Genomic DNA, 16853 nt, shown 5'->3' on the forward strand with positions numbered 1-16853 from the left:
ATGAAAAAAAAAACCGGAATCGAGCAGTCAAAGGGTTAAGTATTAAGTAATAAGTAATAATTAAAAAAACTACAAACAGCGCAGCAATTAATAATAATAATAAAAATAAAATGTCTGAGAGCTTTCAGATTTTATATTACGCCCAAAGAGCGATTTTTTTAACGTTTTATGCATTACTTTTATTTACTAAATATCATGTTCTTCGCGCTTAAACCATAAAATTCAATTCAACAGCATTATCACAAAATAATTAACAAAGAACATATCTTTAGATTTCCGATACACAATCTCGCACGCTGGAGAGAAAAATAATTTTTTTCGTACAGTGTTGCCATTTATTGCCTTGAAATCATTGAGTTTGTAAATCAAAAATTCGTTAAAGTTTTACAAAATATGAAATAGATAATAAAACAAATTCCAAATTCTAGCTATGCGATTTCAGATGCCCATATTCAAGTGGAAGACTACCTTATTCAAAAATTGATGGCTCTAGATGCTGCTATTTTTTTTCAAAGTTCGAGAAATATAGATACATTTTTGGAGATTCCTTATTAATTAATTGCTTTAAATATAATGCAGGGCGACTATAATTGGTGGCAACAATTTGAAAAATGAAACGCCGTTTTATAGTGAACGACACAAAATACCAAAATGAAATTAATAGTCCTTCTGGGACTTGCCCCTTTGGGCTAAAAATAAATAATGAAAAATTAAGAAAGTAATAATTGAGACATTATTATTCGTTAAGCAAAAACATAATGATAAAGTGCAAAAATATTTTGAAAGGAAATTTGAAATATGTTTGGAAAGACATAATTGCTATAAAATCAAGAGCTACATAATTTTGGTATAATGTATGATCTCAAGAAAATCCGCTTTTGCATTTAAGCGATTTTTTTTATATAATTTTAGTCGAATTAAGATTAAAAGAATAGTTAGGGGATTAAAAGTGAGTAAAAAAAGTAAAAAAGTAAAGTGAGTAAAAATATATTAATTTAACACAAAATTCGTGTTCTTTAGTGAGAAATATCAGATCTATCTTAGTTTTCAAAATTCTCTCGTTTATTAATATTATGTAATATCCAGGATTACCCATTGGCACTTTTTGCTATTTTCATTATGCTTACACTATGTCATGCAAGACGGATGGAAACTTTCTGAAATGAATCCAAAAGAATAATTACGCCAGTATAAAAAATATATTTGTCTTAAAATCAAACTTGTGTCAAATATTTAAATGAGCTTTTCTACAAACAACGATCTTGTACATTACCGATTGTGGTCTGATATCGATAACATGTTAAACCTTTGTGACAATGAATTTGATTAATTCCCTAGAAAAACATGATGCAGTGCATTTAAGAACTGACATATGAATTTCCCTAACAATAGGGAAAATATGGAAGTTGAAATGATGAAAAATATGGGAATTTTATGAATAAGAGAGAGGATAAATGGGAATAGACTGTAACCTGTTTTTTCCTTGTGTACGGGTTCGTAATGGATTAAATGCACACAGAATCGATGTTAGCCTCATGAAGTTTATTTTTCCAAAAGAAATGTTTTACAGTTATGACTTTCCATAAATGTCCTTGTACAGCTATTATACTTAAAAGAGCATATCTTTAGAATTTCCTATACACAGTCTGGACCGCTGGAAATACTTTTTTTCATACAGTGTTGCCATTTCTTGTTTTGAAATTGTAGCATTTGTTAATAAAATATTCGTTAAAGTTTTACAAAACAAATTTGAGTTTCCAGAGGCCCGTATTCCAGTGGAAGATTACTTTATTCAAAATTTGATGTCTGTAGGTACCGTTGTTTTTTTCACAGTGAGAGAAACAGACATACATTCATGCAGATTCTTCATTATTTAATTTCTTTAAATATAATGCAGGGCTCTAATATTTGGTGGCAACAATTTGAAAAATGAAAAGCCGTTTTGTAGTAGACGACACACAGTTATGACTTTCCATAAATGTCTTCGTACAGCTCTTCTCAGTATCACAGAGCACATTCAGCAGTTACTGCTTCAAACCTCTAAGAACGTTAAACACAATGCAGTGCAAAGCGCATATAAATATAAATAGGGAAGTTCGCACGATAATCTCAGTACTCCGAAGTCAACTCTGAATTGGAGAACTGAGAATTGATGCTCTATCAGGGCTTATACAGTTTTCCTCGGCTGCCGAGAAATCTCTAGTACCTTCCATTTCTCGAAATGACTTAAAGTTACATACAGTGTAGGATCAATATATATAGGAATCAGTTATAATTATTCAATTATAGTACCGATTACAGTTATACAGGGAACGAATCAAAATGTTGCAAAATGATTTGCGATTTGGCGATTTTTCACCAAATTTAGCTACAAAAATTAATCGCTAAAACCATTGCTAAATTGCCAATAGCTCGCCAATTTAGCGATTTAATGTTAAGTAGACTTGCCCCTATATGCTTATTTTTCCGGCAAAGCTTCCCTCTCTTCAGACTTTTCATATTACATTATAGAAAAGATACATCAATTTCATATACATTTCAATAAAATTATTTACATATATACAAAATTCGTAAAATGCTGTTTAAAACACAATGATACAGTTTATGAATGAGACGAATTTAAAGGAGGGCCTTATGAATAAACAGATGATAAATTATTGTCGGTAGCAACAACTTTAAAAAATTTAATTCTGGGGCAAGAGTTTCAAGAAAGCAAAAAGCATAGGAAAGAGTTGTTTCTTATTTAACAAATTGACATGACTGGACTACCATGGAAAAAAGGGTAAGAAATAAAACTTCATAATGCATCGCAAGGAAATTAAATTTATTTCACGAAATTAAAATATCAAATAAAGACAGAAATTTGAGCAATCGATTTCCCAGAGGAAGTCAAGAAATGAGATCCACTGGAATTCGTAATTGGTAAGATGTTTATTAAATCAATATTTTTCAAAGTGCGATATTGTGATCTGCCGAGTAAATCCGAAACGAAAAAAATCTGATATGGACACCACATGACTTCTTTGTATATCCTATTAAATGATACCCATTTTTTTGCTGCATTTCATTTAAACTTATTTCGTAGAATTTCATTAAAGATATAATATTACTCATTCAGTTTATTCAGTTCTCACTTCGCGACAAAGCAAAAATACATAAAAACACCCTTATTAAAAATTGTAAAATACAGACAAACATACCACGTAATACAGTTAAAACAGTTAAAAAAAATTTTACAATTAAAATTAGAGTTTCTACGCAAAAACAAGCAATTCGGCCAGCGACAAGAAGGCAGACTTTTCGGTGAGCAGAATTCTGAATATTTATTGCAGATTTCACGCGGCAAAAAGTCATTGAGGGGGCAGAAACTGACTTAAATCACTATTCTACTGAGTTTCAAATGTAAACAAATGGTTCTTCTTTAGGCTTAACTATCCACTTTTAAATTGTTGATAATTCTTTTTAACTGTTGCATAAGGCATAAAAACCACATCATTAATTAAAGCAAAAAATGCGCAATTTACCAACATATAAGAATTAAAAAACTAAGCTCACTGAGCCAAATAACAGAGTGGGTATATATATATATATATATGTACGATTGGTGTAGCCTGATTGCAACGAAAAATTAAGATACACAACTACATGTTATAGCAATCCCCATGTACAAAATTTCAACGTTCTACGGATATTCGTTCCTGAGTTATGCGAGATACATACATACGTACGTATGTATGTACGCGCAGATGTCAAGCAAAAATATCTTCTGAATCAATTTTAAATCCTTTTTGGAAAAAACAGTCCTTAGTTTGTAAATATATAAGTCATGCAAAAACATCGTTCAGATGGTTTCGAGAGTGGTGTAAATGAATATTTTCACTGAAATATGATAAGCGAAATTTTTCGTGATTGCAGTACTTCTTTTATTGCGTACAGGGAAGTAAAAAAAGTTTTGAAAAATATGTTTAACATTAATGAATATAAACAATAGAATAGAGTGGGATTCAGTATTCCTCGGAACTAATACTTCTATTTAATGATTCTAATTGCTTAAAAATTCTAGAGTATATGTTTCAAACGTTTATCTCATTTAAATCGAATACAATCCTGAGAGTCTTGTTACTAGGCAAAAACCATAATGATGTATTTTATATTCAAAAACACCATTCTAAGAATTCATTCCGTTTTCCGAGTGATTTATAAATCCTACATATATTTATTAAAGAGATGAAAAGATTTCAAGTTTGCTCTTTTGCGAATCAAAGAAAGTTTAATAATAAAGTTTAAATAAACTTGTTTGAAAAGTTCAAGAAAGTGTATTTATTTTATTGAAACGTATTTATGGTATCTCGTTTCATGTCGCATTGAAGAATAGAAGAACAGAGTGGACTTATTTATTATCTATATGTCAACGACACGCCTCGTTTGCTTCTACAATTGTCATATTCTTTTTGTACCTTTCTTTCTACTTCAAGTTTAATATGTGGTTTACGATAATATTAGTGCTATTGTGTTCGTGTTTTGTACGGCTAAAAGAAGAAATCTGAACGATGATTGCTTGTTCTCAGTCATTGAAATATAAATGTGACAGATGTCTGGAGAACAAACGATTTATTATGAGCTAAACTATGATGAAATATTACATTTATTAAAATATCAAAAAAGGAAAAGCAGCTATTTACCTGTGCATTTTCAAGATGAATAGAATTCAGTAGTTCTGAATGGAATATTAGTCTCGAAACGACATTTTGCGTCGAAACGCTAAAATGTTTTGTATCACTTTTCAAATCGTTGCCATTAAATGTTATCGCCATGTATTATATTTAAAGAAATTAAGCGATGAAAAATCTGCATAAATGATTGTATGTTTCTCGCACTGTGGAAAAAAAAAAAAAAAAAAAACAGGTATCTAGAGTCGTCAAATTCCGAAGAAAGTAGTCCTCCACCTGAACATAGGCACCTGGAAGCCCGAGTTTGAATTTAGAATTCGTTTTATTATTTACTTCAAATTCTGTAAAACTTTAACGAATTTTGATTAAAAAAAGTCAACGATTTCAAAGCCAGTAGTGGCAACACAGTGCGATTTAAAACAATTTTCAGCTCCATCTAGCGAGACTGTATCTCGGACATTCTAAACATAGATTGTTTTTTAACATTTTATGATTTTGTTGAATCGAATTTTAGGTGGCGTTAGCGTAATATTTAATAAGTTAACACACAAAACGTTAATAATAAAAAGACAAAAAAGTTTCTTTTAAGCTATCTTAGTAAGAAAACTGAACAATAATATGGAAAAAAAAAAAAAAAAAAAAAAAAAAAAAAATAGAAAAATGAATACCAACACTTAACGCTGCATAGGGAATTTTACACTGTACTGCTATGCTGCTTTTAAAATTTCTGTAACTGTGCTGTTGAATTGTACATGGTATAAGTTCAAAGAAAATTATGCTTAATAATAATGCGAGAAAGACAGAAAAAATTGGGCTAGTAGGAATGAGTTTAACAGTAGATTGCGAGCTCAACGAGAGTGTGGAAAACCTTAACAAACCCTTTTGGGCGACCGTTAAAATTTGAAACTACTCACATTTATTTATTTATTTATCGCGTAAAAGTCCTTAACTAACCCTTTTGGTAGCCTGTTAAAATCTGAAACCTTCCTGACCTTTATTTTTAGCGTAAAAGGGCATTAGCCCGAATGGGCTATTAGTCTGGAAACGGGATTTGGTAGTGTATCACTTTAAACGTCTGAATCACATTTCAAATTGTTACCAAGAAATATTAATCCTGCATTACTTTTACAGAAATTAAATAATGAAGAATCTGCATGAATGTATGTATGTTTCTCGCACTGTGAGAAAATGAGAGTATCTAGGCCCATCAAATTTTGAATAACATAGTCCTTCACCCGAACAAGTGCACTTATATACCAGAATTTTGAATTTCGAATTTTATATTTCATATTTCTAAAACTTTAACGAATTTTTAACAAACTCAAGGATTTGAAAGCGAGCAGTGGCAACACTGTACGGCTTAAAACATTTTTCATCTCCAGCTCGCGAGACTGTATGTCGGAAATTCTAAAGATATGTTGTTTTTAAGCATTTTGTAATTTTGCTATTCAGTTGAATTTTTTTGTGGCGTAAGTTCGAAGAACATGATACACAACTCACGTTAAGAATAAAACGACGAAAAAAAGTTTTGCAAATCTACAACTGATATGATAAACTGGGGAAAGACTGAAAAATTTAGAAAAGTGTATGCGAACTCTTTACACTTCATTGAGAATTTTAAACATATGCTGCTTTGAAAATTTTTGTAAATTTGCTGTTGAATTGCATATGACGTAAAATGATGCTTAATAATAAAGCTAAAAAGACAAAAAGAAATGGGTTATCAGGAGTCAGTGCAACAGCAGAGTGGTAGACTACGAACTCTTTGAGAGCATAGAAAAACTTTAATACGTTTGGAGCGACCGTTAAAATCTGAGCTGTTTCAGATTTTTAGTTTGCTATTGAGTTTATTTAATTTTTATGCATTTCTCGAACAAAAAAGATATACAAGACAGCTAATACAAATTTTTGAATGGTGTTGACTTTAATGAAACTATAAATTTGCTTGGAGTGTGGGAGGAGCTCCTTTTCTTCAAGAAGCAAAAATATTGGGTTTCTTTTTTTCAATTATACATAATTTAATTAAACAAAAAAGGTAAATGATAAGAAAAGAAGAAACAGCTCTAGGAAACTAAAGAAAAAAATTACATATGCTTTCATTTTGAGACATATATTAGTGCACTCTTTTTACGAAATGCAAAACTAGCTTATAAGGTATTTCTCCCACCTTCTTGGCATGCCTTCGTGGTGTGGTGGTCTGCACGCTGGGCGAGTATTTCAGAGGTCCGTGGTTCGATTACTGGTGAAGGTGTTGCTCATTTTCCATCTTTCCTGCTTCCAAAAAAATACCTTTACAGTGACGCTCGAACTAAAAGGGTGGTGGATGATGATTCTCCACAGCCAGAATTTGGCGATTGGGTCCCCTAAAATTCCCAGTCGCTCTTTAAAAGAAGTATGTAAGGTATTTACACCGCCTTCGTGGTGCGGTGGTCTGCACACTGGGCGCGTATTCCAGAGGTTCGTGGTTCCATTTCCGGCTAAGGTGTTACATATTTTTCAATATCTCTTTTTTTATGCCTCTACACGTTTAGTATAAAAAGAAGGGAAAAAAGTTAAACATTTAAGCATAGATTTGGACTTAGTGATTATTACTGCATTTAATGGTGCCTACCTTTTATAACAAGATGCCGCCTTGTTAACCTTCATCTCTGGGGATTAAGATACAAGGTAAATGTGTTCATGAAACCTGAGGATTAGATTTGAAGAGCCATGAGTGTAACGAACTTATCCTTACAGCTTTATGTACGTTTAACTAGGTACCAATAAATCTTGTACCGCGAATTTTCGAGAATGGAGTGAAGGGCATAATAACCGAACAAAATTCAGAGTGGATGTAACAAGACTCTACTTGAGATTTTAACATAAAAATGTATTGCAGATAACAGCCTACTTGACTACACATTAGGTGCAGAACAAAATTTGAATTTTGAGGAGTTCACTAAAAAATTTAATGAACGGGGAACCACAGTCTAGGGTTAGCACCGCTTTTAAAATTTTCAATTGCAGCTTAATATTTGAACAGGTATTTTGATGGACTCGTTCCCGCCAGTCCCATCAGACGTTCGGCAACAGCTAATTTTCTCCAAGCTTGGCCCACTGTTTCTTGTTCGCTCGCCTGCTCTCTCAGACACTCAGACGCTTCTACAGTTTCGGTTAAACACTTACATACACCGATGCTTGCCACACAAAAATCTGCACAACTTCCTGGAAGGAACGAAATACGTGACTAAGGCTGGTATCACACATCCATTTATTTCAGTGGAACAACTATTTCAAACGATTGTTCTACGTGCTACCGTGACAAAAAAAAAAAAAAAAAAAAAAAAAAAAAAAAAAAAAAAAAAACTACTAAATTTTTGTGCTAAACTCTGTACTCAGTAATCAAAACTTTTAAAATCTAAAAGACATCAAAGAAAGATATCTTCCCTGGTGTTTTGGTAGAATCACGATTAATTATGCACATCCACAACAAAATCTTTAACAGGCTATCTCTCACTAAATTAAAACTAATTTATATCTCCAAACTGAAAACACATAAAATTCAATACTAAATCTAGAGATAGCGTTCAACCTTTAACATTTCAAATACCACACAGAACTCTTCAAAACACCGGGGAAAGATACAATCTCCCAATTAAGAAGTCTACACAATAAATCAAATCAAAATTAGTAAACGAATCGTATAGTCACCAACACAAAACTGATTTTTCTACTATCGCAATATAATTACCCAGGTTCGGTTGAAAAACCATGTTTCCGTAAGGATCACATGGGTGACCTACAGTAGACCACAATTAATACACACAAAAAAACATACAATAATAAAGATAATAAACACATTTATTGAAAATTCCCACACATTATAACTTAAGATAGCTGGCCAGACTACCCCTACAAAATCTTTTAAAGTTCCTCATAGTTTTTTTTCTTTTCATAACAATCTCAATTTAAACATTATTTCATTAACTCAAAAATCATAGGGAAACACGTCACAGTTCTTAATCATTTTAAGCAGGAACTCACTAATATTAAACTCATTTTAAAAAACTAATTTAGAATAAAACATATTGAACATAGCACTTAAACATTAAAACAAAGATTCACTTCCTCCAATTAGTTCAATTGACTTCTGACTATTAAACATTAAATAAAAAATTACTTTCTCAGCTAGAAATTGTTAAAAATATTCAATTTTTATCTACTTAACATGTCAACTCTTGCTTTAGTATTAAACATTTCCAAATTTAAAAAGATTATGTATCAAAATAAAAAGTCACTCACGAAATCGGCGTACCACCTTTGAGAGAATCAGGGAGCTGCCCAAATCCATTGATCCAATTTCAAAACACCGAAACAATAACTACTAAATCTTCATCGTTGTTTTCCGGAACCTTTTCATACGAGGGCTATCCAGAAAGTAGATTACGTTTTGGAATAAAAAAATAAACAAAGTATAGGAAACAAATTTTATTATATACAGATGAAAGCCACACTCAAATACTACTTTTCTACATAGTCACCATACAAATTAAGGCATTTATCGTAGCGATGTACGAGCTTGGAAATTCCTTCGTCGAAAAATTCGGCCGCCTGCGCCTTCAACCACTTCGTTACCTCTTCTTGCAGCTGTGCGTCGTCATCAAAACGCTGCATAGCCAGCCACTTCTTCATTGCTGGGAATAGGTGGAAGTCGCTCGGTGCCAGGTCGGGACTGTACGGCGGATGAGGAAACAACTCCCACTTAAAAGATTCAAGAACTTTACGAGTGACATTTGCCGTGTGGGGCCGGGCGTTGTCGTGAATCAACAAGATCTTAGAGCTCAACATTCCTCTGCGCTTGTTTTGAATTGCTCTTCTGAGTTTTTGGAGAGTTTGGCAATACCTTTGAGAGTTTATTGTAGTGCCTCTTTCCAGGAAGTCCACCAAAATTACACCTTTTCTGTCCCAAAAAACAGTCGCCATCATCTTCCTTGCCGACATTGTTTGCATGCATTTCTTGGGTTTTTGGGGAGAACTTGTGTGCCCCCACTGCATTGATTGCAATTTCGTTTCACAGTTCACATGTTTCACCCATGTTTCGTCACCAATAACGATGCGATCGAGTAAAGAGTCACCATCCTTATGGTAAGCGTCCAAAAAGTTCAACGCTGCAGCCATTCGCTGATTTTTGTGGTCCTCTGTCAAGATTTTTGGAATCCATCTTGCACAAAACTTGTGGTAACCAAGCTTTTCGCTGATGATTTCGTGCAACAAACTTCGCGAAATTTGTGGAAAACTCAAAGAAAGTTCCGTTATTGTGAAATTTCGATTTTCACGGACTTTAGCATCGACTTTTTCGAGAAGTTCGGCGGTCACTATGCTGGGTCTCCCACTTCGATCTTCGTCGTGAACATTGGTTCGGCCATTTTGAAATCTTATGACCCACTGACGCACTCCACCTTCAGTGATAATGTTGTCCCCATACACTTCACGAAGCTGCCGATAGATTTCTATCGGTTTACAGTTTTTTGCAGTCAGAAACCTTATTACTGAGCGCACCTCGCAGCTCGCGGGATTTTCAATTAACGCAGACATTTCAAACCGTCACAGTATCTGAACGGAGCACAGCACGAACCTCTCACTAGCACGGCTAGATGCAGACTGAGCTGCGCAACGCTCTGACCCCAAGATGGCCGCGCTAGCCCCGCCCCTAGCGGACACAGACGGAAACGTAATCTACTTCCTGGATGGCCCTCGTAGTTCATAGTTTTCAATTTGACTCAGGGAGCTGCCCCGATCTAAATTACAAATCCCGAAACAATAACATCCAAATCTTCATCGTTGTTTTCCGGAACCGGAGCCTTTTCATAGTTCATAGTTTTCAATTTGACTCAGGGAGCTGCCCCGATCTAAATTACAAATCCCGAAACAATAACATCCAAATCTTCATCGTTGTTTTCCGGAACCGGAGCCTTTTCATAGTTCATAGTTTTCAATTTGACTCAGGGAGCTGCCCCGATCTAAATTACAAATCCCGAAACAATAACATCCAAATCTTCATCGTTGTTTTCCGGAACCGGAGCCTTTTCATAGTTCCAGTTTAAAGTTTTCAAATTCCTCCGTTAAGCAGCACTTTCACTCAATCATCTTCCCGTTTTCGAAGTTCCACTGAAGATAAGAGAAAGAGGTCGAAACTGGAGACAAAAGACCAAAGCAGACCTCAGGCAATGACGACTTTCCATATTTCCACCTTTTCTAAAGCAAAATAGATACTCCAGCACGAACGAGCAGTTCAGACTGTTCCACAAATGGGAAAAAGAGATCTCAGCGACGAAATGAAAATAATAAGCCGCAAGAATTGCCGCCGTCACCCTCCGTACCCAGAAATCTCGGAGATAAAAACTTAACTGTATACCGCGGTCGACCGACCGCGGCAGGCCCCGTAGGGGCCGCCGTCAAAGTCGCAAACCCCTAAGGCTCAAAAAAACCTCTTCAAAGTCTTCTCTACAAATCGCTATTTTTTCAAGTCCAAAAAAAAAGATCCCCTGCCTTCCGTGCAACGGCTTAAGAAACCTCGGTTTACCCACACCAAGAAACGCCTCAAAATTACTATTGGTTCAAACAACACTAAAATTAAAAAATTTAGCCAATCTTACGAAAACTAGGACTCCCTTTCGCCAATTAAAAGAAAGGTCATAAATCGCCACTGAAATTCTCAGAAATTCAGAACTTTCTACAAGAAGACAGACCCTTTCTTTCCCACGCAACAGAAGAATGTTTCCAACCTATAACTCTGTCAAAATATCGCTGCCCCTTAGAACTATTCTCCTCTGGACGAGAAAAACACGTGTTTTCAACCCCCGCGAAAAAAGGGGAAAAATGCAGCTGGACAGTGACCTCTAACCTCCAAAGTCGCCTACGCGTGAGAAACGGAAATACAACCGCGCCCTTTTAACTGTAACACATATTCAGCCAAACTTAAGGGAGTTTTGCCGTAAAGTTTAACAGTATTAAATATTAAACATTAATTTAAAATAAGCTCAATACAAATTCATTAAACACAAAAAATAATATAATAACTAAGAATACATTATGCACAGTAAAATACTACGAACTAATTATATACAACAAAAATACATAAGAATTTTCCTTAACACTTTTGTAAACAAATGTACTTTGTTCGTTTTTAACAACAAATCAGTTACCAGCATCAAATCGTCTGCCATCAACTATCATTTGTAATGGGAAACTAATTTTTCCTATACATGGTATTCCGAAAACAATCCGTGATGTTTGGCTGTTTCATATCGTGTTACAAAGCAGAAAAATTGTTTTAAAGAGCTGTTCTGAAATGTTTTGAATGTGTGATGCCACGTTAATTAAGAAAGGACGGTAAAGTTGTAAATAAAAATTAACTTGTTAGTTAAATAAATTAAATTATCACAAGTTGGCCGAATTACTGTTAAGTGACAATTTGAATTAACTTCTCAGGATCTGATTTCATGGTAAGAGTTTAATAGGGATGCTTTAAGCACAAAGAATACTTATTAAGTACTTCAAATAATTAACTGATGGTTATAAAAGGAATCTCATCTGCACAGATCATAATTGTTAAGCACTGCAGTGGTTGCTACGGGCACCGATTGTTGCTAAGCGGCAAGGAAATTGCAATAATACGGGAATTTCAAAGTGATACTGAATTGACATGTGATATCCAGGCATTCTAATTTAGGGATACACAAATTTGTATTTGCGAAATAGATGCGAATAAATGCAAAATTTTTCAGTTAGCGATTAAATACGATAAGTATGGTTATGACCTTTCTAAAAATCAAAACTTGTGAAAATTAGGTACTGAAAGGTTTAAGAAGTGTAACGCTTGTCGTTCAAAGTCTCGCCGCATGTTATTCAGAGTCTTTGCCTATCTTTCATTGGCCCATGCGAGTACTTAATTTCCCTCCTGTATGTACTTACCAACTAGTCGCCTTACTCATCTACTCTATAGTGTCGCAATCTGTAGAATAAGAGAGACTATCTTCTATTTTGTTTTCTAAATAAATAGTTTAATTTTGCGATCATAAATTTTCAATATTATTATCAGCTGTAAAAGGGATATAGTTGACAGAAAAATGAAATTTGCACAAGAGGGTTTTGTACCCAAGTGATACACTTGTATGATGCATAGATATAAGTAGGTATCATAATGCTCGTTTAAAAAGCCATTAAGAGAATATCATAATGACACACAATGCTAGTCAGTGTTTGCCTACACTGGTGTAGGTACACATTGACTAGCATTAATCAAGTGCTGTTTCAAAATCTGAGCTGTTTCAGATTTTTGATTTACTATTGAGTTTATTTAATTTTTTTTGCCTTTCTAAACGAGAAATTATTGAACTCACGCAGCATTAAGTGGCAGGCTACAATATCCAGTAGTTTTCAAATGCAAAAATGTGCTTTAAATGGGGAAAATGGTTAGGGATACGATTAGATTATGCTCAAAAGCCAGTACTACGGTGCATAAATCAGATCACCCAGCTGGGCGTGATTTTTTGGATTTGGCGATTGGGCCTCCTAATCCACAGTAGCCCTTTAAAAGGTGGAATATATAAGGTATTTTCTCCCTCTTTCCGCATGCCTTCGTGGTGTAACTGGAAGCAAACTCGACGTGTATTCGGGAGATTCAGAGTTCGAAACCCGAAGAGGGCACTACACATTTTCCCCGTATCCAGCATCAAAAAACTCAATGGCTCTACAATTTCCATAAGCAACTTCTTACAGCTGTCAATCAGAACTCTCACGCTGATGTCAATCAGAACTCTCACGCTGAGGCTCTTAAAGTAACTTCATTTTATCACAAAACTTCGCAAACGCTATTCAAAACTTTTAGTGTGGATGCTGTGAGATAATTTAAGATCCATAATGTCGTAATTACAGACAAAGGATAAGGATTTAAGCAAGAGAATATTAATACTACAAATGATTTTTAGCTTGCATTGTTCTCATACTTTCTCAGCAGTTTATTTAACTACAAGAAGTTAAAAAACATACATTTTTATTTCTTCCTCTTCCTTTCCTCAAATAAAAGCTACAATTTCATTCCTGAATTTTTATTTATTGCGAAATTTCCAGTTTTTTATGCGAAAAATTACATATCCCTAATTACAGATATTAAGAAATTTATATACACCGTTCTTTCAAGCCAGAGTAGAAACAATATTTTCCAGAAATGTTCTTCTCTTTGTTTGCATAGAAAATGGTAGAATTTCGAAATAAGCTGATTCGATACCTTGCCCAACGATGCCCATATAACACACGCTGCTTTATCTTTAAGAAGTTTGCCGTGATAAAAGAAGCTTCTCAAAATCCACAGTATCTCTAAGATGCAAACTCATTTTAATCTATTCTGAATCTGAGATATCGATCCAGCGGAATGATTTTTGAGAGGAGAAATTATTGAACTTTAGGAAGCTTATACACTGGCAATATTTGACATGACAATATTAGTCACATTCACTGTTGTTCATGTTAATGGCAAAAGGATCTAAAGATGTTAAAAAGATAATACAAACTTGTGCATTCCGCAAAAGAAAAATTTGACCACATGATTTTTGTCACTATCTTAAAGTATATTTCTCTTATTTATTCACCTTTGTTGCATTTTTATGGAGCTTAATTTTTGAAACCTGATACAGTATCTTAACTTCTGAGGGGAAAATAACTGTTTTCTCAATAGTACCTCTGTTGTTGCAATCCAAATTTCTTATGATATTCTCAATATGTGGTATGATTCAAAATACTTAATAAAAATTTTCTTCCGTCCTTTCGCAGGGGAAAGAAGTCAAAGAGCTACCACAGTAAAGAATCGTTAACTGAAGCCCAGTCGTAAGTAAATTTAAAAATATTATTTCCTATAATAGTTTTACGACATCAAGATGCATGAGTAGTTTTAAATTATCTTTTATTTAAAATGATCATTACGTCTGTCTTGAAAGATCTTATTTATGAAGAATAATGATTTTAGAATTGCATAGCAGCGAACCAGGAGATGAATTTTAAACTTACTTCTTCCAGACAGGCAGACGTTCAAGATATCTAAATGATATAAAAATTATTAGTTTGTAGGATTTTGTATTAATAACCAATTAAAATATACGCTTCATTATGCGGATGCGATTACCTAGTTTATGGATTATCCGTGGATAGTGGTACCCTCGCATGCACACTCAATGCTGTGCTCGAAGAGTTTGCAAAAAACAAACACGTGCAAGTTCAAAGCGTGCTCTAAAAGCTGCTGGATTGTATCTTTTGGTTTAATTTCAATTAATTCCTCGTACCGTTCGTTCTGCATGTGCGTAGTAGAAGACATCATTTCTATTGATCACTTACATTTTTTTGGTTTGTACGTATTTGTCGTATATGTACGTAAATGTCGAATGGAATAACACCGAGGAATGGCGATTCGATTGCTTTCAGTGCTTGCGTGGTGTGGTTATCTTTTAAAATGTCACAAGAATAGATGTAGCAGAGAGTGATACCAAAAATGCAAGCGAAGAAAATACTGACAGTAACATTAGTCCAAAGACAGCAACGACTTCTGTTGAAACTCTTCTGAACTTCTTCAGCCAAAGGGAATTCGAATACAATGATAAAAAAAAATAGCACTTCAACTCGAATAAATAAGAGTACACTGTATTTATTATCTAAAATTTTACTATACGTTCCTCTTTCCATATCCCTGACCACTTTGCAAATTATTTGTATAGTATTTAGGCCGAGGGTTTGAATGTTTTAGAGTAACTATGGGTCGCAACTATGCATTCATGTTTGGTAGGTCGCGACAAAACTTGAATGTATATGCGTCTTTTCACAATTTGCAAAAATGGGATGTACGCTTTAAAATCATCATCAGACCACATGGTAAAAACACGATAAAAAATAATGCAACTTGTAATAATTAAATTTGATCTTTACTCCCTTGAAACTGCTTAATGATACCAATACTTACGCGAACTGTGCCTGTATAGAGGTATAAAGGTATAGAATGTTTTATACTTAACTCTTTAAAGCATGATTACTGTGACACTATCTGAACGTTTTGGTCTGTGGAAACTAAATGAAAGGTTAGATTTTATATTTATAAAGCCCTTATCCTCAGTGTTCCCTTAAAATTCTCTAATTAAATTTTGAGAAACCTTTTTACTGGAAGCAAGTGTCTGGGCTAGATATTTCAACAAAATAATGATTATAGGCATATTTTTCAAGCTCTGTGCGTGGATATGAACAAATTTACACGTAAAATGAATGTACTATAAATTTATACATATTCAGAGATGAGAAATCATCTAAAATGTGGGTAATGTATGATTTTCTGTGCAATTTTCACATCACATTGAGGAACGTCTGTATTAAGGATCCAAACAGCAATCGCGCCGCAACTCCATAATCCAACTATGCTCGACATGCAGATTTTGATACATAGGACAAATGAATCAATTATTGGCATTATTCAGCAGAATACTACTTAAAATGACAGAAATAGGTGATAAACACGTTATCACAGAATAAATTTTGTTTTTGCTTACATTTTGGGTTAAAAATGGGAACCACGAAGAGCATGTGATAAGGTAAGAGGATATTCTTTCAAATTCACCCCCTGCAGATATCTAAATTAAATGTTTCAAAATGCTCCTGCTTTAGAAAATGACAATCAAAAGCAAAAAAGTACTAAATGATTAAGTACAAGCCAAGAGTTGGACATAACCAAGATGAGTTGGCAAAGCATATTCAGACTATCTGCTTGCACGGATGCCTTTATGGAGGTCTTTAAGAGAAACCGAAGTGAGTTTACATTATACACGAATAAAACAAAACTTCAATTTCATTTGTTAAACTGCCAGGAATGTAAGTAAGGGAAACTGTCAGTGTCTTATTTTTTTGGGCGCTCGACTCTAATCTGCCATGCTATTCTGAAATTCCCGCAATGCCTAGAAGATGCATAATTGTTGGATTGTTTACAAAAAATAATAAGAGAATAGCAGGACGTAACGGGGAAAAATAGTAAATTGATTTCAAAAAGTTCCAGAGAGAAAAGAGAAACATGTTGACATAAAAAGTGTATAAAGAAAATTTCAAGAAAAATACAAGCAACTAAAAAAAAAAAAAAAAAAAAAAAATCGAATTCTGTCTGAAATGAGTAGAAAG

The 16853-nt window shown here is 34.0% G+C and overlaps 1 protein-coding gene across 1 annotated transcript in view; it reads left to right on the top strand.

The window, feature by feature from the left end:
• The window catches only part of LOC118191038 (oxidation resistance protein 1-like), a 189996-nt gene that overhangs the window by 38317 nt on the left and 134826 nt on the right, over positions 1–16853 (top strand). Inside the window, exon 3 of the mRNA XM_035361827.2 lies at positions 14481–14534. Within this exon, the coding sequence (XP_035217718.1) occupies positions 14481–14534 (54 nt within the window). The remainder of the gene's footprint in view (positions 1–14480; positions 14535–16853) is intronic.

Source organism: Stegodyphus dumicola, chromosome 1, assembly GCF_044657685.1.
Source record: "Stegodyphus dumicola isolate Sdum_Otavi_A_Nest chromosome 1, ASM4465768v1".
In the NCBI taxonomy this organism is placed as follows: Eukaryota; Metazoa; Arthropoda; class Arachnida; order Araneae; family Eresidae; genus Stegodyphus; species Stegodyphus dumicola.